The 27,029-nt window shown below is 41.7% G+C and overlaps 2 protein-coding genes across 2 annotated transcripts in view; one reads left to right on the top strand and one right to left on the bottom strand.

Moving 5' to 3' along the window:
• Window positions 1–15,341, top strand: part of baiap2a (BAR/IMD domain containing adaptor protein 2a) — a 56,666-nt gene extending 41,325 nt beyond the window's left edge. Inside the window, exons 7-15 of the mRNA XM_083931000.1 lie at window positions 4,107–4,259; window positions 6,223–6,465; window positions 6,955–7,186; window positions 7,631–7,832; window positions 7,941–8,009; window positions 8,110–8,263; window positions 8,576–8,616; window positions 13,370–13,412; window positions 13,924–15,341. Coding sequence (XP_083787126.1) covers window positions 4,107–4,259; window positions 6,223–6,465; window positions 6,955–7,186; window positions 7,631–7,832; window positions 7,941–8,009; window positions 8,110–8,263; window positions 8,576–8,616; window positions 13,370–13,397 — 1,122 coding nt within the window. The 3' untranslated portion in view covers window positions 13,398–13,412; window positions 13,924–15,341. The remainder of the gene's footprint in view (window positions 1–4,106; window positions 4,260–6,222; window positions 6,466–6,954; window positions 7,187–7,630; window positions 7,833–7,940; window positions 8,010–8,109; window positions 8,264–8,575; window positions 8,617–13,369; window positions 13,413–13,923) is intronic.
• Window positions 15,342–15,476: 135 nt separating this feature from the next.
• aatka (apoptosis-associated tyrosine kinase a) lies at window positions 15,477–25,530 on the bottom strand. The gene is made up of 12 exons (XM_083930706.1): window positions 25,213–25,530; window positions 24,755–24,834; window positions 24,254–24,372; window positions 23,951–24,038; window positions 23,724–23,857; window positions 23,001–23,085; window positions 22,787–22,908; window positions 22,271–22,420; window positions 18,141–21,549; window positions 17,866–18,046; window positions 17,566–17,769; window positions 15,477–17,023 (listed from the first exon to the last, which is right to left on the bottom strand). The coding sequence occupies exons 1-12, from the start codon at window positions 25,226–25,228 to the stop codon at window positions 16,995–16,997; spliced, it is 4,617 nt and encodes a 1,538-aa protein (XP_083786832.1). The 5' UTR covers window positions 25,229–25,530; the 3' UTR covers window positions 15,477–16,994.
• Between the last annotated feature and the right edge of the window lie 1,499 nt (window positions 25,531–27,029).

Raw genomic sequence — 27,029 nt, 5'->3', positions numbered from 1 at the left:
AGTAAAAGTTGCAAAGGAAATATCAACATTTCTTCACCCTCCCCCACCACCGCCACATCTGTGTTTTTCTAGAAGATGAGAGGCACCAAGTTTTCTTTTTTTATCTCCTCTCTTTTCATTAAAAAGTAAAGTATGTCTGGCAGCGGCGGCCACAGATGGCGGCCGCATTTCATTGATCGCTCTCTCCCTCCTTCTCTCTCTCTCTTACACTCTTCACTGTTGTTTCTTTCACTTCTCTGTCTGCCTTTTTGTCCACCCCCCCCCTCACTTTCACATTGCCATATCATCAATGGGTAAAGCCCCTTCCGAAATGCTAATAAACTCATTATTTAGTTGAATGTGCTGCTCCTAGCCGTAGAAAGGGGTTTCATCTAGATATGCACTGCATAGGATGTTAATAAGAGCTCAGACAGAGAGAGAGACAGAGTTCAGGATTCAGAATTAATACCTCCAAGATGTTTGACACGCTCAGGGTTTCTTCGGCTCGATGTCATGAGATGTAAAGTTATTCCAACCAGGAATTGTAGGTGTTGGTGACGTAGGGGCTGGGTGATATGGCCAAAATCTTCTATCCCAATTAAGTTCAATTCATACGTCTAACAATATACGGTATATCACAATATAGCCTATTCAATAAATAAATAAATAGTCTCTATGAAATATCCACATGGTAAACCATTGTATTTTATATTCCTGTGTGAATTTAATTCTTAACAAATAAAAAGTACTCAGTTTTTTTCTCATTTTATTAAGAACTTTGCTGCAAAATGGAGAAGTGCAACAATCATTACGTAAAATGTTGTCAAAAATTATTTAAATATTGGCATAATGCCGTTAGGTGTCTGATTTTTTTTTTAATGATATGAAACAATATAGAAAATATATACCAAAGAAATTTTTATATAATTTATGAAAATATAGTATATCTTCCCTTTTCAGCTTCTTCTGAAGAACTCCATCTCAATATATTACACTATCTACTTGCATATGTGAAGTCATGGCTTTCGTAATCCCGTTGATTTTAATCACATTGAACTGCGTGGTAATGTAAAGTTTGATTGTAAAACCAAAACCGCAATTTTCAAATGTTATTCCCTATTTTAGATCAGTATTCCAGATAACATTTTCTAATTTTGAGTGAATGTGCTTGTTATTATTATTTTAGATTATCAGGAAATCTCTGTGAATCTCTGTGATTTCTTTCCATTAGCCACAAGCCATTTGTTAATGTGCAAGTGTAGTGGATATACACTGACACACACACACACACACACACACACACACACACACACACACACACACACACACGCAGGTACTGTAGGTGCTGGGGCTTTCTGTTGTGCCCCCTGGAGTGTTGAAATACAATTCTTTTGAATCCAAAGAATGCTGATGGTGAAGAAACAGAAGAGCAGACTTTAGCAGCTCCTAACTGTGCGCGAAAAAGGCTTTTGAATCCCCACAGGAAGAAAAATGTTGATGTGAGTTGCACTGTATACTTGCTTCTGGGAGGTTGTGAATCCCCTACCTTCACTTTGCTTGGCATTATCGGAAGCAACATCATTGTGCAATGCAAAAGAATGCATAATGTCATGAATATGTCCGTGTAAGGGAACACAGAGAGGCATGAAGGCTGATCAGTTTAAGCCCAAACTTAAGAACTGCACCGAAGTGTTGCAGATTTGATTTATATTCATAACCGTTGCAAAACAAGTCATTCAAGCTGATGTAACCTGAAGTCGCTCAGATATAATAGTGGTATGTGTCTGCCGGGGCCTTTCCCACTGCACTCATTGTCTTGGGTTACTTTGGTGACCTTTCGAATGGTTGGAAAATTGGGCCATGTGTATTTGACAAGAGGAGCTGGCCCTTTACCTTGTTGAGGTGACGCTCAGCCTTTTTAGCTGAACACTGTGCCTGTAAGAAAGAAACTAACTGAACCAGTTTCAAAGGACTTAATTTGAGCTTAAGGTGTACAGAAGGAACAGAATAAGGTCAGGTTGCTCTCAGGAGAAAAATGTGTTCATCATCCTTTCATCCCAGGTCTAGCTTGATTTGACAACTCGGCTCTGTGGATTTGTGTAATGGTTTCGGTGGATTTATTCCACTCTTACTGCAAAATGCCATTCCTCCAAAAGTCTGTGTTCATTTAGACACTTCGCAAAACCCTCTGTGCTCCGAAGCCAAGTGAGCTGACACTGTGGCTGTTGACGGTGGGGAAGTAGTGTGCTCTGGTGCCTGCTAAATGAGATACATCTGCGCTTGTGTGGTGGCACCACAAGATCTTAGCTGCAGGGAGGAACTCCAACTTAACAAACTTCCTTAGCTTTTTCGTTTTTTGGGGGGAATCTAATAAAATCGAGTAAAATGTACTTTAGTGCGTTGAAAATACTAAACATGAGGAATTATAGCAATTCTTCTCTCCCTAAGGCTTAGACTGTAATGCCTAATCATACACAAACTTCAGTAAATATTTGTCTTTATATTTAATCTGCAACAAGTCCTCATAACGTAACGACAGACCAGGTCGATTCCTTATGACATATTTGGCTGCACGGTGGCAGTTTTAAACATGTGGTTGATGTTGAAAAATTGAACTATTTACGTTTAGCCACAAAACTCCTTGCTTAGGTTAAGTCAACAATCAATGTATCAATGTAAGCATTCAGATGGAAGTGTATGTGGTGGGGATACATGGCACACCAGTTTTATTCATACACCATAAGAAACACATGTGTATATATTTATTTTTGGTTATATATGAGAAACATACCCTATCACAAACTAGCCAATACCCCAAAGAAAGGTCACTCGTTTAAAATCATTGCAAGTTAATATAAACATCTCTTCTAGTTCATTATATATTAGCAGATGTTTCAGTTTTAAAGCCATAAAACAGGACACAGTTAACCTAATTCTAGACCACACTACCAACATACAAATGTGTGCCTGACATCTGTATGCACAGGCTCACAATACTGAACATGGGTAAAGTATCGCAGCCTTTGAAACACCCTTCATTACCATTAATAATTCATTAATAATAATAATAACAATAATAATAATGTGCAAAGGTTTATTGGATTAAATATAACAAGTCAAATTAATAAATAAAGGTTACTCCCAAGCTTCTTATGTGGCATCTCTTTTTTATTTTTTTTATTTTTTCACTCTTATGTTTATGAGCTGTTTGGTTTTGCAAAAGAACACTTTACAATTAATTGAACCATTTTCTAGACTAAACAAGGGTTGATTATACCCTTAATGTAAGCTGCTCTAATTCCATAATTTGTGCATGAAAATAGTGTGTTTTAAGAAAGGCAACAAATTACTATCCTTTGAAGATAACCGCATGGGAGGGTTAGGTATGTGGCGTTTCCTCTGGACACAAAACAGGTGCTGCACATGTCAGACGTGTGATTTGTAAGCCTGCTTCGATGCAGACTCACTGTTGGAGGGCTTTATGACCCACTTTCACTCCCCGCTAACTGGTTTGGAATGACACTAATCTCCATGTGAACATGCAAACGGAGTGAGAGTGGGTAGGGGAAGTGTGTAGGCGCGGGATTGGAATTGGGCCTTGTTGTCAATTAGAATTGATTAGTGGATTTTGGGATGATCTTTAGTCATACTGTAACTGCTGTGCCTTGGTAGCACTCGGGAGGGAAAGTCTTGCCTGAGAAAGTTACTGAGTAAGGCTCTCTTCTTGCATAATTCTTACCACCAAGGTATACCTAACCCCTAATTGCTCCAGGGCAGCTATGCAGTGATTGGCAGTGCTATACTAGGAGGCTCATCAGTGTGAATGTGTGCAATTGTGAGGATGTGAAGCAGGATGTTATTTTAAAAAAAGACGTACTTGGAAGTTCGTTAGCTGCTCCAACCCTTTCCTTGTCAGACTTTTAAAATGTGAAAATGGCTTTTGGGCCTGCAGTGCACCAGTAACTTAAACTTCTTTCCTCAGAGTCGCAATAATAAGGTATATGAAACTAATGGAAATATTTAATGCACAGATCTTTTGATACAAACACCAGCATGTTGTGATTCTTTTGTATAAATCTCTAGATATCATGTTCTAAGTGCATGTGTCATTGTGTGTGCCCCATCAGTTTGTCGAGACCATCAGCAGTAAGCAGACTGAGCTGGACACCTTTATCGCAGAGGGATACAAGACAGCCTTGTCTGAGGAGCGTCGCAGATACTGCTTCCTGGTGGACCGCCAGTGTGCCGTGGCCAAGAACAGCAGTGCCTATCATGGCAAGGTAAGTGTCACCTGAACACCAAGAAAATGTTTTACAGTCAAAGAAAGATAAGGAGAGACATGAATCAATAATTAGAATTATATGGGGAAATCTTTAGTGTTTACAGCTCAGCTATGTTGCAGAACATCATGATAAACTCAAGAAGGTAGACATTTATGTCAATACTAAGGGATCTTAGCCTGTTCTTCTATGGTGACCCTTAGAGCCTTCACTGAAAATTAAGAAAACACATGCACATAGACACACAGGAAAATCTTCAAGAAAATCTTCAACAATTTCAAAAAACACATTAGAAAAAAAAGAATAGAGAAAAGTGGAGCAAGAAGCTCACAACACAACAATACAATGAGTTTGTTGTTGCCATGGTTTGTGGCTTATTAAGTTATTTATTAATTTCTTTGGTTTGTTCTTACATTGTGATACCATGACTCAAATATCATTGCAGATATCTGCTGTTAACCTAGTGTTAGCCTTTTGCTTATTATTATAATATCACAATGCTAAAATAAGCCCAAAAATCAAAATTATTATTATATATTATATTATTATATATATATTATAACAATAATATTTTATTTTATAATCCATAAACGGTGGCAACAACAAGCGTGTTCCGACCCCGCGCATCACTTTATAAGAAGTTTTGCAGTTTATTTCTCTGCAGCGTCTTTTCTAAATGCTGCATGTGTGTTGTCATATTGCTGACAATGTTTCTCGATTTGCTTGTGTTGTGTCAATTTGCATGTGTTTTCTTAATTTGCAGTGTGTTGAGCTCTCAGGGCCTCCTTAGTTTTCTGTATTTTTAATCTCCCAACTAATCAGGGACACATTTTTTTGTGCAAAAAGGGAGCAGAGCTTGTTAGGCCAATTTCTAAAAACTGAGCATATTCCCTTTGTGCTATTGTGTTGATTCTAACCCAACTACTCCCCGTCTGTCATCTGTGTTTTATTTGAAACTCACCTGCTGTAGACCATTGTTCAGCCAGAAGAGCGTACTCGGATATATATAATTCAAAGTCGCATTAGCCTTGACCGCTCACAGAGGGCTCTTCATTTTAAAAATTCATTAACACTGTAGACAATGCCCAGCTGACAGGCATATCTGAAACTGCAATCCATCATTGCACCTTTGAGCGTCTGGCCACTGCCTCACTTGTTCGGTTCATGAAAGAATTTAATAAGAAAAGGCACCAAAAACTGCTGAATGTAGAGAAAGATGGATTGAAATCAAAGCTCAGTGCAACAAACAGGACGAGGTGTCTCACCTATTCTGTCTCATCCCTTGTCTTGTGATCGTTTACAACAGGTTAAAATATCTGCTTGTTATTTTCACATTGCTGCTGACATTTGAACCTTTGAGTCCGAACAGACCCTCCACTCTCCTCCGCCCTATATCATACCATCAAAAAAAATGGAGCGATATTAACAAAGATTTAGTTTTTTTGTGCTTGTTGTTGCGTCCATTACCCAAGAATTTGATACTATTGGGTAATGAAGTCTATCAGTCTCCTGTCATTACTTAGTGAAGAACCCATCTCCCACTGTGTACAACATGAGATCTACAAATTATCAGACACGAAGAGACAAAACTGTCTATGCTCTGTATGTTTGTCTGTGTGTGTCTACTGTGCAGTCATACACAAATGTGTGGATTTCTGTCCGTCCATTAAACTCTGTGGTTGTAGAAAGAACAGCCGTGTCCACAGGCTGTGAGATGCTACAGTGGGCAGCTTGGCTGTATGTTTGTCTGTCCCACAGCCTCACCCACGCAGCACATTATAGTTGTGCAAAGGGCATTGGTCAAGGATACAGATTGAAGAAAAGCCTCTGAGAACTGAATGTTGTTGTATTTTTAGAGAATAGGGAGAAAATTAAAGGTTTAGCAAAGAAAATGCTTAACTGAGCCTATTTTTCTCTGGTCACACAGCACCTTTATCAATATGATATTTCTTCCTGCTTCCAGGGTAAAGACCTTCTGACCCAGAAGATCCCAGTGTGGCAACAGGCTTGCTCAGACCCCAACAAACTGCCAGAGAGGGCCATGCTCCTGGCCCAGCAGATGGGCTCTGCTGCCCTTGGGGGCACAAGCCCCCTGCATACTTCCAAATCCAATTTAGTCATCTCAGACCCTATCCCCGGGGCCGTGCCTCTTCCTGTGCCCCCAGAGCTGGCTGTTTTCATGGGCAGTGGCCTGGGACACCCAGCGGTGAGTTTAGGAAATGAGAAACTGATGGAGGCTAAAAAAAATGCATGGTTTTACTCATTTACATTCCTATTTTAATTGTTGTATATAGTTCAATAAACTAACTTTAAGCCAGAGAAAATAGTTTGATTTTAATTTTGATGATATACTGTGGACTTGGATATGATATCGTCCTAGTGAATTGCATAACTAGAATTACTTTACTTCAATTTCATCACCACTGTGAAGGAGTGTCCAGTCCCCTCTTTATGTCCACCTTGCCCATCTTTGGTCCTCCATAGAGATGCAAATCAGACCCACATCTCTCTAGTATCACTTTAAAGAATTAATATACTTGAATTACTATAAATGCAGAAGATGTTAATCATAACATATCATAACTTCATCTTAATCTAAATACTTCATGAAGTAATTGCTACTGTAGTATTGCACAGGTTAAGCTGTTTCCACAGTTTTACTTACTGAATCCATATATCTGCTTGTTTATTCCAGAGGCTGATGGGCCCCGATGGTATGTCCATGGTAAATGGGACAACAGGAGTCCACGGGGAGGAATATTGGACGGATGGAGGGACTTTATCTGTGTCACAAGTCAGGCCTTCATCCCCTCAGACCCAGGCGCAGGGCCAGTCCCAGGCTCAGCCCCAGAGACAGGTCAGCGATGTCTACTCCAACACCCTCCCTGTCCGCAGGCCTGCCCCTGCCAAAAATAAGAATCCAGTGGGTAAGCTATCCAGACACTTCTAGAGTTCAATGAGCAACAGTAGCACTAGAGAACGAAAATCACAAGCAGAATATTGGATTGATTGATCAGTGACAGAAACGAGGAGCAGGTAGAAGTAACAGCATACACTTACAAAATGTAATCATGAGAAATGTTGGTAGTTGATAGTCTATCATATAACTTCAATTTCAACTAAGTCACATTTGTTTATGGTGGTTATGCTAGAGTATCAGTTGAGCTGGCAGTGATGTTTGGATGTTTACTAAAGCACATTTAAGAAATTGCTAAATTTAAAATATCTGCGTGCCTGCTGACCATGTCTAAATAGACAAAATGTTACTTTTGGTTAGCGCTGCAGACTCCAGTTGTTCACTGCATCTGGTAATCTGAACTCTTAATGAATATCATGTCACTTGCCTCTGTCTCTGTCTGCAAACACCACAGGAGAGACACGGACCCTGCCCAGGTCCAGTTCCATGGCAGCAGGCCTGGAAAAGAATGGGCGCGCCCGTGTCCAGGCCATCTTCTCCCACGCTGCGGGCGACAACGGCACCCTGCTAAGTTTCTCTGAGGGAGACGTAATCACTCTGCTAGTGCCTGAGGCCCGCGACGGCTGGCACTATGGGGAGAATGAGAAGAACAAGATGTAAGTATTGTATTAATTTATCCTGTGTTGCCTGAATCCATACCACATAATAAATATTTGCCCCAAGTTTTTGAAAGAGATGTTCAAAAGGGTGTTCACTCTTCTCAGGCGTGGCTGGTTCCCATTCTCCTACACACGTGTGCTGCCGGAGAGCGACAGCGACAAGCTCAAAGTGAAGTACGAAGCGTTTTTCTATCATGAACTGTGTCAACCTTAATGAGCCCGAATGAGCCTGAATCTGAGGTCTTTTTTTTCGTTTGTTTTCTTACCTTCCCAGCCTGCACCATGGGAAAAGTAGCAGCACAGGAAACTTGTTGGAGAGTGATGCATCACTGCCCACACCTGACTATGGCCTGACTGCCCGACTGCTGGCACAGAGCCTAGCACAGACCCGCCCACGCCCCTACAGCATGGCAGGCTTCGGCACACAGGTAGTTACAATTAAACATGTGTAGTATCCATGAACAACAGACAGACACACACACACATGCACACACACACATGCACACACACAAACACGCACACGCACACTATTTGCCCTTGCTCACTTAATTTGTAGCCCCCATCTGGTTTAGTCTTGTGTTGCATAATTGGATATGAGTAATCCTGCAGTAACTGGAAAAGGAGACTTTTGCTCAGTTTCTGCTGCCATCTAGTGTTTGTGTGCAAGTACAGCAGGTGCTTCAATCATAGGTATACAAGTACACAAAGTAAAAATAAAAATAAAAAATTTATCTTTTCAGCCGCCTGCTATTGAGGATTATGACGGACGCTTTGCCACAAGGTAAGTGCCTTTTCTGCCCTGCCCTCTGAGTAATGAAATGTACATGTAATGTATCATTACATATCATGTAATGATATGACTGCTGCTGTTTAACTTGGATAGGTTTGAAAGTATCAGAAGAAGACATAAAATCCAAATCAGCTTAGATAAATGGAATTTCACCTGAGTTACTACATGCAGGAACAGGCAGCAAGACAACTGCTTAATCATGCAGTGTCCAAATTAAATGATACATACACATTTAAGTGGGTTCAGAGTATTTTGTGTAGTGGACAAAATGTGGTATACTCAAGCATACACTATTTTCCAAAAAGTCAGTACTGATCTAAATCCATGTGTGATTCTTGAGTGTGCTGTTGATGTAAATCATCATCTCATAATGCAATTAAGAAATAAACTTGTGGAGGCAATCACCGCTGCGAAACATTAAGACAAATAGTAGAAAGTAGTGGGGAAAAAGGTCTTTAATGTTTAGCTTAACGATTTTCTTTCATTCTGTGAATTTAGATGGATAGATGCATTTCAAAGTTACATATTGCATCATTTTATTATTGAATTCCATGACAATTAAAGGGACACTTTACCCATTTTAATCCAGGTCTTTGAACAGTGTTGGGTTTGTCTCAATGGAGGAAGTCCCCCTGGAACAGATCAGCCCAGATTTCCCTAAAACCTGCCGAATATCATGCTCTGCCGCAAAACACTTCCTCTGGATTTTGGCAAATCTCCAATGCTATGTTCAGCGGGGACTTCCACCGATGCAGACAGGCTAAACACCGTTCATTTGAACACAAGGATCACGTTGCCATAACACAGACCTGGATTAAAATGAGCAAAATATCTCTTTAATATACATACTGTATACAGTTAATGTTTATGTAGGACAGGATGAATTAGAATCAGGTTCCACAGTGTCATTTACACACACATACACATTTCCATAGAGTAAGGAAAATGTATTAATGTTTTCAATTATATAATAAGTTTCTAAAATGTCCCCTTAACCTGTTATGTCTGACCAGCAGTCCCAAACCATAATAATATCATACAAAAAACAGGGAAAAGCAGCGTGCAGCTATTTTTGACCTTTTGCATTTCACAACTGATTCGATAAATAATCAATTCATCAAAATTGTTGGCCCACCATTTTTTCATTGGTTGACTAATTGATTCATAGGTACACAATTTCAACTGAGCAATATAGTTAGGCTCAAGTGATAGATCAAATTTTGCTGTAGGGAAGAAATCCCCACCTTATGAGATGTTTGCAGTGTGTTTTTTTTTTACTGTCTTCTTTTTCCTTTCCTCTTTGCTCTTGCTTAGTTTACTTTTTTTTTTTTAAATAGCTCTTTAAAGTAATGAATGCAGTCTAGCGGGATCAGTGTCTCAGTCTATTGTCAGAGAGAGTACTCTTGGCCCGGTATATTTTGACTGAAATCCTATCAAATCCTTGACGACTCACCAGGGTTGTGTGAGGTTTCACCCTGTTTCTGTCCAATTAGGGAGTACATCGTCGTGTACATGTTTATAAATGTGTGTTTTTTGTGTGTGAAAGAGAGAGTGAGAGAAACTGCTTCAGTGTGCTCGTGTTGGTGTTCGGTGGAGTACATGTTGTGACGGTAGACATCATGCTGACCTCATCTCAGTCATCACTGCTTGTCAGCCTGGGGCTTCGGGCACCAGTGTCAAGCTGTTTTTACATACTCCTGTCTGCTCTGGATGTGTTTTTTTTCTGTATCAGTATTTTTGAGACACTGTGCTGCAGGGTGTATTCACCCCCAACAGACTAATCTAACACTTCATCCCTCCAGCTAAGGAGATGACTTGATTTTCTCATCAACAGTAACTTCTGGGGGTTTATCTGCTTTTCAGTGAAAGACAGAGGATAATGTTGATCAAAAATGCTTGATATGGACAATTATATCACACCATCAACTAAACATCTAGATTTATTTTTTTTAAAGTGTTGATGAGGGAATTGGAAGTCCAATCTTCCTGATCACGGCAGGGTTATTTGGAGTTGTAGCTGGGGCAACGTCGATTGTATGACCCCACCTACACCTCTCCAAAACTCTACCCTGCCTCCTTGTGCCTGTCTTGTCTTTCTCCATTTCTCTCTGAGTGTGTCCGACCTGGCAAGCTTCCTTCTCTCTTTGTTCCACAGTGACAGTCCTGATGGCAAATTGATTTCGACTGTGTGAGAACAGACATACAGACAGACACAGACAGCTCCGGATAGCACAGGGGCCTCTTCCTCCCCATCTTTCCCTCCTCTTAGCCTCCCTCCTGTCCACTTATCTCCACCTCTCCTCCTCTGCCTCCACACACACCCCTTCTCCAAGTGGAAGAGGCCAGTTTCATCCCTCCTTTCTGTCCTCTCTTCCTCCTCGGGTCCCTCCTTTCCTCCTTCCGTCCATCCTGGGTGCTGCTGCTGGTGGTGTCGGTGTGGACAGTAGCGGTTGGTGGGTGGAGGATTGCGTTGAGCGAGAGAGCCAGAGCGGGGCCTACCTGCTCGGCATGCAGCGATATGGACTCTGAATACTCTATCTCTGATCACAGTCCATCATCGTGGACTGATCTCTCAAGAGACTGCCTTTGCTACTGCTTGTCTTTTCATGCATGTACATGGTTGTCTCATTTTTGTCAAACTAAAGGACATGTTCATGTACTGTACAAGTGCCAAAAGACTTCAATGTCGTTGTACTTAAGCCACTGGCTGAATGGCCTTTTTAAGCACAAGTGGGCCCAGTATAATCGAGTTCCCACCCAACACACACATGCTCAAAACAAAAAGCTTTGTTCAAAGTAAGGCTGTGCAGCAGATTACTATGTTTCTGTTCTGAGAGATCCCGTAGGTCGCGCTGTGCTTCCTTGTGTCAGTGCTAGACTTGATTTTCCGTCCAGAGGGTGTTTGTCATATTTGCCTTACTTTGCTTCTTTTTATTTTCTTTTTAACACACACCTTATGTGCAATGAAGCAAATTATTGAACTTCAAGAATATACAGTATATATATATATATATGTATATACCGTATATATATAATAACTTGTTTCCATCAGTCCACCAAATTGCACTGTATTATTATTACTGCAAAACAAAATTTTCAATTAAACCGACGTCCCCAAAGGAACTGTCATTTTGCCATTCTTGGCTGAACTTAAAAAAAAATGCCTCACTCCAATAATCTTCAGTTTGGTCTTTTTTCTGAAGCTACAGTGAGTTTGGAGGGCTCTTTGATCTTCTGTCGAGTATCCTCAATAACAGCTGTGAATTAGTTTTTAGTTTTAATGACAACCGCAGCTTTTGCAGCTCTCAGTGTTATTTATGACTGTATTCCCTGAGTGGCAATGTAATTTTTTTTTGGTCTTTTCTTTTAAAGAAATTATTGTCCTTGTAAAGAAAAAAAACTAAATATTTCCAGAAACAATGAGAAACTACTGATTAGTTGAAGTGTTTATCTTATGCATGCTGTGGAGGGAAACCAGAAAATGTGATACTACAAATTGACCTTGAATGTATGGTGACTTTTTACAAAGGTATTCTAAATAAAACATATCTCTATATATTAATAAACAGTCTTGTCTGACGAGAAATCTGTTCTGTCAGTGACGATGACATTTTCAGTTTTTTTGTTTTTTTTTTCCCCCTTGTTTCAAAGTTTTGGCTCTGCACTGATTTTCTTTTTTTGTTTTCCTGTTCAATGTTTAAAGGTCCCATATTGTAAAAAGTGAGATCTCCATGTTTTTAAAAAAAAAAAACAGGTCATAAACAAGGTCAAGGTGCTATATAAATACTGTGAAAGTAATGAAATGCAATTCAGAAACTGTGACTTTAAATGAGTCGTCAAGACTTCAGAACAGTTGTGATGTCACAGCTACACTATATGTAGGTAGAAAGTGCCACTGCAGTTCTGTTACAGTCATTCTCTGTCTGCAGTGATGGTGCAGAGAAGCCAAAAGTGAACCCAGAACTGATGACCAATCAGAGCAGACTGGGCTTAAAGAGACAGGTGCTTAAACGGAGCATTTCAAACCGAGGGTAAATACAGGTATATTCAGTCAATGTGAGGGAAAATTTGTTTTTTGAAAATTAAAGCATGTAAACATGTTCTAGTAGAAAACTCAAAATAAAAGTATGAACCTGAAAATAAGCATAATACGGGACCTTTAAATGGATTTTTTTTTTACAAAACTGGCACCCTTGTGTAAATCATTCACATCCCAGCTGTGCAGTTTCATCCTTCCCCCTCCCTCAGTAACACTCATAGCATATGCGGTGCTCTCTGTGTCCCTGCAAAAAGAAAAAAAAAGACTGTGTGTGTTTGTGTGGGTGTGTTGTGTACAGTATGCATATTGTGAGTATCTGAACACTGAACTCCTGCCTGCTCATCATCTGCTTTTTGATGTGTTTTTGCTCGTGTTTGAGTTGTGTTTGGGGGATAGAAATAACAATGCACACATTTTTAGCCAACAGAACACTTGCCTGTTGATTGCATTGTATTTGCAGTAAAGTGTATGCCCGCTTAGGTGAGCTGCAAACACATTTCCTCAGAGTTTAGGAGCATACAGTGCATGTTGAGCATGAAGTATGTATTTCCGTTTTCCATCCCTCATTTCAGTTACAGTTATTATTAACAAAGGGTATATTCATCTCGCACCAGACTAACCAGCAGTGTTGTTGTGACAAAATGTGACCCATGCATGATCTGAGAGATGAGCCATTCAAACCCAAAGGTTCTCTTTACCTTCCAGTTTGGGTCCAGAATTGTCCCGGTTCTGAGGGAACAGGACCTCCGTAAGTCACCAGCCTCCATCGCCTTTCAGCCAATCCCTTGTCTCCTTCTCTCTATTACTGCCTGATTCTCTCTTCTGTCTTTGGCTGTCTGGCTGCAGTAGGATACTGGGAATCTCTAGTCTTTCCTATCCTTTGCCCTCCATGGATGTGGCAGCATTTGGTTTTGTCAGTCCAGTAGGCTTTGGGTTGTAAAAGACTTACTTTGATTTTTTTTTCTTAAGTGTGTATCACAATATCATACAGAAGACTATCGCTGCATGCATGTCTATAGCAAGCAATGCTTTTGTTCTTTTTCCACCATATTTCACTTGAGTTTTCTCATTGCATGCTTGCCAAAAACTCACAGATACCGATACAGATAAGTTTTTACTCAACTTACTGTAAGAAACAAAACTTTGGGAAGGCAGATTTCTTTGGGTGTGGTTAAAGCTGACCATGTAGCTCTCTAAATCATGTCATGTGTTCAACCTAACTGTCAATGTTCCTTGTCTCATCCCTCCTCTCCCCACAGTGACCGTGCCCTGGAGGTCTACCTCCGGCCCACCTTCACTGATGACCGATCTGCACCCATCTTCTACTAGCGGCCCGCTGCCCCCCTTTTGTCCACTAATGGGGCGTTTTTGAAGGGGAGAGAGAAAATGGCCAACATTGGCATGTTTGAGTTGCATGATGCCCACACTACTAAGAATTTTGTTTCTTGGCCGTGGAAAATTCATTTTGAGAATTTCCGTTTAATCCTCGTGGATTTTTTTGCAAATGCTTCCACAAACATTGAATGTGTCAGCCTGAACATTCAATGGCAAGTGTGAGGGTACATTTTATTAGTTGTTTAGATCACACCAGTTGTGGATAAGGTAATAGGTTTTTACTAGTAATGCAGTGATATTATTATTTATCTGCACTTCTACTATGGGATTTCTTTTGTTCTTCAACATTATACACTGTAAATTTCATTTGAGGATTATTTGCATTAATAAGCAGTGAAGGCACATTTTGCGTTAGTTTAAGTGAGGCTTGAGAGTGTATTAGACTGTTCACAACGGTTTTCAGTGCGCCACTGTAATATGTACTGAAGTGTTGTTTGATTACTGTCACTAATAGATAGAACTGGTCAGCTGGTGAGGTAACTATGATTCTGCTTTTGTTAAGTGATATATTTACGAGTTGTGATACAGTATACCCATATTTTCAATGTGGGAACTGTGCCTTCTATTTTTTTAAACATACGCTTCACTACATTGACCCAAAACATAAGTGGGATTATTTCCCTTTTTTTCTATTGTTGGCTTGTAATGTCAGGCCTTTGTTTTTCTTTTTTGCTTAACAAACTCTAGTACAGTGCAATTTCACCAAAATACAAGAATATTTCCGCTATTTCTCCTTCTCTTTAAATTTCAGTAATATTTACGCTGCCAGATAGTCGAGATAAAAAATAGTGCATACATAATGCGTCTTTTAAACATATATTTAGCTTTGAGGGAGTGGTAGCTTATCAGATAAGGTGCAGTATTATCATAGCTTTTGATCGTCCATTCTCAGTATTATACACTCATCTGAGGGAAAAGCTTAGAGCAGAGGCATATATCTACAGTATGATGTGTGGGGATGGAAGTGGAACTGTATAGGATAAAAAAAAATTCATGTGTGATTGTGTGAATGAGCATATATGCCTCTTGGGCGGCAATAAATCAAAAGTTACATAAGGAAAACACCATGCTCTATGGATGAGTGCTGTACACTGAGTGATGTGATCAGGCTTTTATTACACTGCTCATTTGGGCATCCAGTTTCAAATGCATTTTTTACTTTTATATAGCTTTCATTGTGTCCATTTCTCACTTTTGTCCCTGTTTGTATTATATCTGTACTGTACAGAAAGTGCATATAAATTATCTTGTCCAAAATAAATCTAAATGGGCAGAAACGTCACACTTTTATGTGTTGTCATGTTTTCGTGTGTTCTCATGTTTTGTAGGTAATTGCACTTATTTAACATCAATGCAGGTGAATAAAACAAAGACACAAGAAGGGAAAAAAGTATTTGGATTTATTTGTTTGGGATAGTACAATAGCAATGAGTGGGAGGGGGGGGTTGGGGGGGACAGCAATGATGTTACTACCGGTGCACAGAGCAACCCACCTCACCTTCTCTACAGGTGTCTGCCACTTTAGCCAATACACATATCTCTTTGGCAAATTTTAGAGACCGTCATCCTGGATTGCATCTTTTCAAATCGTACAAAAATACTAGCGACATTTTCTCTTCTTGCGGAACTTAAAAGGCAAGGTGAGAGGAAACTGAATTGGCACTTTGAGCTACAGAAGGATAGAGAGGGGGAGGGAGGCATCAATACAGCAGCAGTAATTCAAGTCAAGCTACCTGCTACATGTTGATAAAAACATTCATACAATATGTGAAATATGAATGTATTTTTTTTGTACACCTCAGACTCAGGCATTCAGCACAAATGTTATAGAATACATTATGACACTATGGACAATATGTAGAAAATATGCATAAAGATGACATTCAACATTTATGACTGCCATATTGACATGACACCGCTCGGTTGTGTTGAAACACCCTATCCCTTTGGTGTCGCTCTATTGCTGATGAAATGTCACATAAACAAAGTTAATATGCCACAAAATAAAGTGAACCTGTAGCTGGCACTGTGGACACAAAGAACCTCACGTTTAGATATTTCATTCCAGGATGGGGAGATGAAGAGCAACAGAGTCATCACTTCTACAAATAAAGACTCAGTTTGGCTATACAAAGTGCTAGATATTGTAACTGTAGACATACGAGTGAGTGGTGGTGATAATTAGGGAGTGACACCTTGATATCCTCTATAATGTTCCCATTATCATAGCACACTGAATCCACCATCAATATGATTTGGATACGAGTTGAATCAAAAAGGACAATTTAAGTTTCAGCACCTCCATCTTCAAACACCATCACCACCACCCACGGCTGTTAGAAAGTCTGATTTTGTGTTTGGAAAATTGCAATAGCTTCTTATGCAACAATCATTGAGCATTGTTCTCTGGCTCCAACGATGAGAGCTGTAACAGTCTTTAAAAATGCCAGATCAATGGTAAGGAGGTGGACCAAGGTAGCCAATGAAAGGAGCAACTATGAAGCCTATCATTTCATTTTCTTCTCCTTTCAATTTTATTTATTTTCTTTTAAAATCATAAAATGACATTACCTGCAAGGTCACGAAGAGAAATCAATGCATCGAGCAAAATATGTTATCGGCATATACTGTATGTTCAACTAATACACTAATGGTTTCTTTATTCTGCAAACAATATAATCTGGTTTTATATCCATTTTATTCGAGTTAGCTTGCCAACAGCTATCTCTTTCTTTACAAAATAATAATAAAAAAAAAATCATTGAGGGTCTTTCACTACAATATGAGGCACTGTCTCATAAAGGGTCACCAGGGTCAGAGCCCCCAAACATTGATAAAAAATAAAACTCTGTAAAACATCTAGATATAATAATGCTGCTCTTCTGTGTTGAGAAGGACCAGGACTCATCCTCCTCCAGTCAAGACCATCGGACACTCAGTCTCTTGGACCATCTTCACTGTTACCTGTTGGAAATAATTGATTGGAAATAAGTATGGCAGCTTTTATTGTAAGATAGACTAATCATCAAGCAGTTCAAAGATCCAAGATATATTTTTTGTCTCAAATACTGAAATACAAACTCGCAATGCATGATTGTACATTGTGTTTCATGTTTTTCTGTTTGTTGTTTACAAAACGAATGTGGGACACAACTTCCATTTTTTACTAGACACATTTTAAAACTATAGAGGGTTGATATTTTACACTAAAAAGTTTTGGGTGGAGTATCACTATGTGAACTTACCGGAAACCACGTGTTTTAAATGTATTATCAATCAATGTGCATGCTGTTAGAATCTGAGCAGCTGATTAGTTAGCTAGCTGTCCTCTAAACTGATGTTTGTATATTTTTTCCCCGCCAAGCTAAGGTGCAGGGCAGGACTCCCAGGTCTCCATGACTATAAGTTAGATGAGAAGGCTGCTTGAGAAGGTTGTTAGTCAGTGTGTCCGAATTTCAACATTATACAACAATCTGAACTGTGTATGAAACACCATTAATACACACCTGTTGCTGAGCTCAAGTGGGGGTCTGAGACATGTGTGATAGAGAATCGTGAGACCATAAAACGATTAAGTGCTACAGCTGCAGGTTTAGGAGCCTCTGGACTGTTGGTGGTGGATGTGGGTAAGGACTGGGGCTCGGTTATGGTGCCAGGTGAGGACAGATCGGGCTCAAAGCAGAGGTCATCCTCCCATTCATAACCCCCACCTGAATGCAGACAGACAAGTCACAATTACAGTTATAGAGAACAATAAATTAACTTGAATTATTCTGTGTAGCATTTTGTGTCCCTTACAAACTCACCCTCTTGTGAGTTGTTCCCATCTGTTTCTTCAGAAACACAGAAGGATTCACAGGATTGAGCTTCAAGTTCAGGGTCAGGATGCAGCTGGTGGTCAGTGTGTTTTCCCTCTGAAGATTCCTGCTCACTGGACTCTGTTCCTGTGGAGAAGGCGTAGTCAGCCAGCTCTCCCGTGGGACTCTCCTAGAAGTCAAAAACAAAAATATTCCTTTTGATAGTCTAAAGCAATAGGGTAATTGTTAATATTGCACAACTCTGACCTTTTAACGTGTCATACCTGGTCAAAAAGGAACACTGTAACATCGTCAAAAAAGGACACTGCTTTTTTCTTCCTCTCCAACTCGTCACAGAAGGACTGGGTGAGCAGGGTGGGCATCTTCAGGAGGCTGCGGAGGTGTCTAGCCCTGCTGCAGTCGCTCACCACCACTGGCACTGTACTGAAATCCTCCTCACTCTCCTCGCTGTCTTCATCTTGGATGTTATAGGTCCTCAACTCTTCATCAGACTCGCTGTCATCTGAGTCATCTTCATCCTCCGCCTCCTCCAGCGGGGCTCTCACGTTTTCGCCGCACAGCTCCAACAATGACGACGAAGAGGACATGTCCATGGGACCGTTGGATTCTTCACATAAGCTGTCCTGTGAGTCACATTCCCCTGCATCTATGTCCTCAAAATCTTCCACATTTATTCTCACACCCTCTCTTCTGTCCTCTGTTTCTTCCTTGACATAACTGAATTCAGGTAGCTCGTCCTCTGTGGATCCATCGCCGTTTTCATTTTCATTGGGGACTTCATCTCTGTAGTCAGTTATGGTGGAGTCAGAATGGAAAGACTGGACAGGGGAACAATTTTCTGCTCTTCTGCTCCCCTCCTCGTTGTTTCCTGAGGCCTCCTGGACAGTGGAAGAGGCTTCAGATCCAATGGAGCAGCTAAGCTCTGAGGAAGGTTCCTCTCCTGAGTGCTCCGTCTCCAACCCGAGATCATCAACTGCAGGGGCGGACTCTTTAGTCAGGCAGCCGCCCATCTGCGGAGGAAACGGTGACAGCATGGACAACCTGGGGCCAGGGGTGGGAAGGGGATGATGTGAACTAGGGTCAGCCTCTGAGAGATTCACCAATGCACAACTTTTGATGTGTCTCCGATTTGTTAAATGCTCCTCTTTGAACTGACTTTTGACAAGAGCATCAACTCTGATGGAGCTCAATTTCTCAGCGGAAAAGTCAAAGTTATTTGGACCTGCAAAAAACTTACTGCCTCCCTCTTGCGGGATCCTCTCAATTTCGGCATCATAGTCAGAGAAATAGGCGGAGTCCCTTTTCGAGTTCCTATCAGTCAGGCCCTTTAACTGTAGCTCTGTGGTGCTTGTGGAAGTGCACATCCCTTGTCCCAAACCCACCTGCAGAACTAGTTCAGGTTCTCCACCAAGCCTAGGACTCTCACCACCCCGGGGATCTCCAAGCTCTTTGAAATAAAACTCTGGAGATTCGTTGTTCTCTGTGTCATAGCCACTGTCCAGGGACTTGGGTAGGACAGGGGTATTGAATGGATCTGGGCTGAAGGCCTGATCACAGGTGCTTGTCATTGACGAGGACAGGTTAAGGGTGTCTACTGAGTCAGGAGTTCCCTCTGGATGCTTCAATGGGCTTAACTCTTCATCCTCTACCTCAACAAAGTCCAGGTTGAAGTCGGCAAAGATCCCAGACGTAATATCTGTGATGTCATCATCATCGTCCTCACTGTAGTCACCAAGCTCAACCAGGCTGATGTTGGAGTCTCTAACCCCCACTCCAGTGTCCATTGTTCTGCTACTTTCCGATCTCTCTGGATAGGTTAGCCTCTTGTCTCCCAGACCAACAGAGATTGTTGTTGAAACCCCATCCCACATGTTACCTCGCTGCTTGTCTGACAATGGTCCTGTTTGACCAGTCTGAGGCTCCTTGTATGAAGATGGGGACTTTATATAGCTTGCCTCAGGTATCATCTTAGGTTCAGAGTACAGTCTCTCTCCATTAAGCAACAACTGCTTTTCATATTTTCCCTCCATCTGTCCACCCTCTGTACCTCTGGCATTAGTACTTGAGCTGCTTAGAGAATCAATGCTTCTTAGATTTTCTGCAGTTAAGTTGCTTTCTGCTTGAGTGGTAGCTGCCTCTCTTTCTTTGTGACATAGGTGAATGTATGAACCCCATTCAGTGGTCTTGCTAGCCGCATTAAAATCAGAATCTCCTCCTTCTGCCTCCGAGACGCCACAAGACCTGGAGCTGTGGAAGGTTCTGGTGGAGGCGTTGGTTAAAGACCATAATTCTGTTGTGTTTGAGTGAGAAGTATATTGAAGGTCCAGATAGCCGTCCCCGCTGCCTGTCTGCCTGCTGTCAAAGCTTAGGCTGTTATTGTTTGCTGAATGGTTTGAAGTCCAGTTAGTGGCCTCTCCCTCAAGGAAAAGGTCATCCTCAATGTCGTCACCTCTCTGCTGGCCCACCAGCAGGCCGTCGTCAATTCCTACATCAATGCTAATGTGGTTAACAATGGGTAGTGTCTTTCTCAGGGGACCCATCATACTATGGCAACTTTCATTAACCATGCTCCGACCTGTGCTCGCTTCAAGGTAGGGATCGCAGAACCCTAAACTGGGGCTGCTGACTGCTTGTGACAGACTGCGTGGGTTTTCCAAACGCCCAACTGGTTGGGCAAGGTTTGATCTGGATTCTGCAGATGTATCAAGTTCAGACAGACACGTTTGGTGTGCCTTGCATGCTGATTGCTGTTCAGAGTAGCTCATTTCATCCTGATTGGATGAGAAGCAGTTGTGCGAGTGGCCTAGCTTTACAGGGCTGATGCTGGATGAATGTCTCAGCAGTGGTTCCATGGTTAACTGAACCGTGGGGCTTGAATCAAAGTCATAGGAATTTAATTTGTTGTTGTCAGTTGACCAGTAGGCACTTGGCAGTGCCATGGATGAACCGTTCCGACTCTCAGATGATAACCTGCTGCTGCTGGCCTCCAGTCCTGGGCTGTAGTCCACCACGCTGTCATCCAGGTTAATGTTACACTCTACTGGTTCCTCTATGCGAATGTAGTACTCGCTGCTGACCGAGGGGCTGTGGGCACTCAACACTGGAACCACACCCGGGTGTTCAGGTTCATAGTAGGATGGAGATATACCTGAGTTCAGGCTGTCAGTCTTACAGCCCCCTGAAGTGCTTCCCTTACTTGAATAGTAGATATCTTGGTAATATGGGTTCCCCTGGCCCAGTGGCCCACTGGTGGAGGAGGAGCAGTAGGGCTGCTCAGCTCGGGCCTGCTCCCACTTGTATTCAAAGTTAAGACCATGGCTGGTCTCTGTGACAGTCAGTAGGTCATCTCCTGTCTCAGAGTGGAAGCTGTCAGAGAAGTGCTCAAGAAGGGGGAAGGAGGATGAGGCAGAGGAGGCCAGCTCCACTGCCTGAGTTTGGTCTGGACTGGGGACATCAGCTGAGGCGGGTGTAGGGGTCAGGACTAGGGCTGTGGATGTAGCTGTGTGGGAGGTGCTTCCTAGCAGGTTCGGTCTCAAGGCGTTCCAACGCTGTTCAAAGTCTTCCTCTGCCTCACTGGAGCCTTTGGCACACAAGTATGTGACCAGAAGGTGGACCTCTTCACTGCTGGGTCTCAGCTCTGGCTGCAGCCAGCAGAACTGCATCACCTCATACCTGGACACAAAGAGAAGAAAAGATTAGAGGCAGAAGAGATTATAAATGTTAGTCTCTTTATCTGTGTACAGTCCTTTTGAATATCTACTGTTTTTCTATAAGGAGAGAAATAGGCAAAAATGAAACACTAGATTTTAGACTAACAAAAAGGCAATACAAAAGAAAATATTTGAAGTCAGAACTTTCTAGCAACACTTAGTACTTTTTCAAGAAATAAAGAATATATGAAGGTGCAGTGCAGATGCTGACATGGATAAAAATGCTGTTTATATCCCTTATTGTGCATTTAATCAAGTGAAGAACAATTCTAAAAAATAAATAAATAAAAACAATATTTGGCTGGCGTCCTAGGTAAAGATTAATGAGGTAATTCAACTTTGGTCATTGCCAGGGGGGATCATAAAGAATAAGGAAAGTATTGATCATCTGCCCTTGCTAGCAAAGAGAAATATTGCTGCGGTGTACTGGTGTGCCACAATAAGCAGAAGCCTATTTTAAAAACAAGAAACATGGACTTGTTAGAAATGAATTGGTCGGCTGTAGACCTGAAAGCTTTGAAATGTCTGCAATGTATTTGGTACCAAGATAAATAACAATCTAAGTGTCTGCCTGTATAGTATGTCTCCCTGAGCGTGTGTGTGTGTGTGTGTGTGTGTGTGTGTGTGTGTGTGTGTGTGTGTGTGTGTGTGTGTGTGTGTGTGTGCCTGCAACAATATCTCACCAGCGCTCAGCCAGGGGGAACTGGAGCAGGGGTTTGGGTAGTTTCAGCTGTTGCTCCTTCACAGCATATGTCAGCACCTGTCTGTCAGAGTAGTGTCTGTACGGCTGGTTTCCCAGCTCAAACATCTCCCACACAGTCACCCCCAGTGACCTGGAACAGGCAAAGAAATCATTAAGTGTGTTCACCACTCATCCCACATAGGGCCATGTTCCACACAGGGTGTTCAATTCATACTGTAATTTTCTTTATGTTATGTCACATGTATATTTGCACTGTAAAGATTTCACAATAGAGAACCTCTGGGAAGTTTACCATCCAAAGTAATACTGAAGCTATATAAACTGCATTAAATCAAAGTTAGAGAATTTAGTTCCCATTTTTATACAAAGAAAAACAAATTTGTTTTTAATATTTATTTCTATATTTCGATGAAAGTGATGTTTGTATGCTGTTATCTCATTGAACTTAGAGTACTTTTTCCTGTTTTTCACTCATACTCATACTTAAATATCTCACCATATGTTGCTGGATTTTGTTTGGTCGACGACCAGCAGGTTACCGTGGACCTCGTCTATGAGCTCAGGTGCAATCCAGCGCAGGGGCACCCAAATCTGGTCTTGTGTTACATAATAGTCATCCTAAAGAACAACAACAAACATGTTTGAGTTCTGATAGGGTGATAGGTTAAAATGAAGTCAATAAAAATGACATTATCAAAACACCGTCTGACCTTGTATCGGCTGTGAGAAAGGCCATAGTCTCCGATCTTAACTGACATTTCTGAAGTTAGCAAGCAGTTTCGCAAGGCCAGGTCACTGTCAAAACAAAGGAAACTGTCATCTAATGCAGTAGAACTGAGCTGCATAAATATACCCTTTTTTTTTTTTAATGCCTTGAAACCCTTTTTTTCTAATCTCAATCTGCCAAATTTAGAACAATTTTAGGTCATGTTTTCTTTTTGTCTCTGACCTTCACACTGGGTTGAAGTGGGCGGTGCTCAGATGTTAAAAAACAAATAGGTAATTTCAAATACTTAAATGTAACAACTGTAATTTAGCAACATTTTAATCAAAAATGTGATGGTTTTGTTTTCCTCTCCACCTTCAAGGGAGGAATATATATAGATAGCATTATATATGAATACTACTAATGAGAGATGAAAGTTGATACACACAATTACAAAGCCTGTAACATAATATACTGTGAGCTCTTTTACCTGGCAGACACTGATTGGTTGCTATGGCAGTCACATTGCTGAGAGAGAGCGAGAGGGGCTCGCCCCCGGCAACAAAATCACTGATGCTGGAGTTTGTGTCAACTACTCAGGCAGCACCAGGATGTTGTTGCAGGGAGAGACCAGCAGGGGGCACGCCGAGCATTCAGGTTCCTTTCTAGAGCATTAATATCCAGGTTGATGAAAGTTAATGGAGCTGGATTGACTGATATACTGCACCTGTGTATGAAGTTGTATTTGTGGAGTTGCAGAAGCCCTGAGGCAATGTCACATGCCATTTGCTGGAGGATCAAAGGGTCAGGAGTCTCGGAGTCAGCCACTCGACAACTGTGCAGGTAGCTCTTCAGATCACCCTGAGAGGAGAAAGGAAATTATGTTATAAACTAAGCTGACTGTTTATGAATAAAAATTCATGAATAGAATTTAATCATTGAAGCATGTCCCACCAGAGGGCAAAACTCCATGACCAGCAGATAAGGAGTGACCTCTGAGCACTGTGCCAGGCACTGCAGGAGAGCAGGGTGCTGGAGAGTTCTGGCAGAGGAAACAGAATTTGAGTATATGAATACACAAAGAACGTAGATACAATAAATAATCTGATCATTCATTTGCATTGTGTTAATGCTATGCCGCTTTCCCCCCTAGGCCATAAGACTGCTTAACAAATAATGGACACAACCTACCAAACTCAACGAACAATAAACATCTTGAATCTTGAATGTGGTACTATGATGTGTCAGTGAACTGACCGATATGGCTGCACCTCCTCCAGGAACTGCATCTGATCCTGGACACTGGCACTAGCCTTCAGCTCCTTTACCACCACCTGGGTGGTGCTGAGGCCTGCATTGACCTCACCCAGCAGCACCTGAGAAATATACAGAAGTAAAAATAATTGTATATCAAACTCTAATAATGTAGACATGTAGAAAAAGTAAGAAAGTGTGAGAAAACAAAAACTGAGAATGGTCTGTGAGCAAATCTAAGAGGTATTACTGGAGAATGTACTGTACAGTAAATTGTGGGGAATTTACTGTGACTGAGAATTTCAACTCCTCTCCTTAACGCAAGTGCCAAAGATTAGCCTTGCTAGAATGAGATCATCATCACATTACCCTTGCATTCCTAGCTAGCACATTGGAGTACACTTAATTCTGGCAATTGAGAAACTTTAAAGCAAGTAATAATGAGACACAAAACACACTGTGTGATTTTATGTATGTTTTAGGAACAAAAAGAGCATGTTTCACCTTTCCAAACCAGCCATGTCCAATCTCCTTTAGATAGAGTAGACTATGGCGGCCAAGATCCGATGATTTCAGCAGCTGGACTGGAAAGGAAGAGTAATAAAGACTTTAGCCAGGGAAAAGGAAACTGTTGGAGTTGGCAAAAAGTGATCAAAAGAAAAGAAACAGATTTCTGAAAAGAAAGGTTTTCAATTAGCAAAGTCAATAAAAGACAAATAAATGTTGGGACTTAAACAGAAATGGAGCCCCCCAAGACAGGGAAACATCACAGACCGTGTTAAGGAGATAAGAAACACAAGCTCCTGTCAACAAAGAATGAATGTACATTTTTCCTAAATAAAAAGTTGCATCAACAAAAGAGGAGAGATTGCCCGGAGACAAATAAACCCAACATCCTAGCTACATTAAATAAATATCTACAAGAACAAGGAATCTTGTAAGTCTTGCACAAATTCAAATACCTCCATGGATCCTCATATTTCAAGAATGGAGATGGTGATGGTAAATGGAAAGATGATGGCGGAGCACTGGAGCGGCCAGCCACTCTGAGCACCGTGACAGGGACTGAGTCCCAGGCAGGGATGAAGGACTGGTGCAGAGTGTGAGAACCGAGAGCCCGTGGCCCCAGCCCCAACCCCAGGCGTCTTAGCTTCATTGTGTGTATTTGAGAAAGAGACCACGACCGCAGTGTGTGTGAGAGAGCCTCGGCAGGATTTAACCCTCCGAGCCCTCGCACAGCTGAACAAGCTGGCCGCGCTGCCTTTCCCAGTCTGCACGCTGCAAGCTCATCCTCCAACTGGGAAACACAAAAACACACATACTGTCCTCGTCTAGAACTATCCAGCTGTATAGCAAACACCCAAATCCTTGATTCCTATAAAGGCTGCATTACAACTGCACGAGACAGAATCGACAACAGCTTCCAGTCAGTGGACCAATCTGCCGCCGGTTCAACGTAGGACTTCTGCCCTGGGCGCTAAGATTTTCTGGTCATGTATCACGCCTGGTGTGACCGTTACACATGTTGGTAGTGTGCCGTCTAATGCGCCAGCTCTGTGTGCAGCTTCAAGACACCCAGTGGTGACATAAGGCCCACATAATGCCCCCCCTGTCACCCAGGACAGCAGCATTCCTCAGCCAAACAGGACACAAACACTGCTCTGTCAGATGCAGAAAGACCTCTGTCATACACACTTACCACCCCTATCTCAAGCCTCCCCTCCCCGCTCCTAGGTCCTGGTGCATGCCACTACCCTTCCCCTGTCTCTCCTCATTTTGTCACAGACCCCTCACTGTATTCTGCCCATAATGCCAGTCCTCCACTGGTGCGTTCCACGGACGTTTCAGCCCGGCCTTATGCTCACCCACTGCCCGACCGGCCTAAATCGAGGCCATTGTTTGGACCGCTCACTCACACGCTCATGCTGCGTCTCCTGGTACCCAGTGGACCAAACACACACACACACACACAGGCATGCAAAAACTCATGTGCGGACACACACAAGGCTCATTCTCCACTGGAACGCTGGGCAGAGGTTGTCACGGTGATAACAGACCCACACTTCTCCACCCCCAACTCCCCGAGCCTCCACTGCCCCTCCCCGACACAGAAAATCAAAAAGTGGTATTATCCCAAATGTGGAATGTGTGAGCGTGAGTGTGCATTCCCGTTCCTACTCATGGCATTCCCAGAGAAGATTGTGGGGTTCAGTGAGACTGTTGGATCAGTGGGCCTGTGGAATGATACACACACAATCGCTTCACACACTCATTCTGATGCATCAAGCCTCTGTAGTGGGTTTGCAGGCTTTACACAACCTCTTGAATAAAAGATTAGACCAAAAAGTGAAAAGCAGGACTGTTAGATCAATGGCAAACATTGTACTGTGTGTTCATACAGATGTATAAGTGATATAGAATACACCATTTATGGTTAGAATACAAACTGTATAACTAGTGTTTCTGTTCAACATGCAATTACTAGGCTCATTTTCATTGTGTGTATGTCAGTGTGGGGGTGGATCATTTATGACGTGCATGATTTTAATATGTATGGGGTGTTATGCTTATGACAATTTCTCAGATATTAAAAGCTATTGTAAGGCTTCAAAAATTAGACATTCTCAATATTTTCAATGCACAATACATACATGTAAAAAAATGAAAATAATATGTTTAACTGTCCTTACATAAGAAAGGAGGAATGAGTAGGAGACCATTCTGTCTCTGACTCAGTGAAAGGAAATATTCTCCCTCTTTTCATGATCTCGTCTCCTAT

Source organism: Echiichthys vipera, assembly GCF_963691815.1.
Source record: "Echiichthys vipera genome assembly, chromosome: 17".
Taxonomy (NCBI): Eukaryota; Metazoa; Chordata; class Actinopteri; order Perciformes; family Trachinidae; genus Echiichthys; species Echiichthys vipera.
Note: the sequence above shows the minus strand (reverse complement) of the source record. Positions and strands in the feature narration are given on the sequence as shown.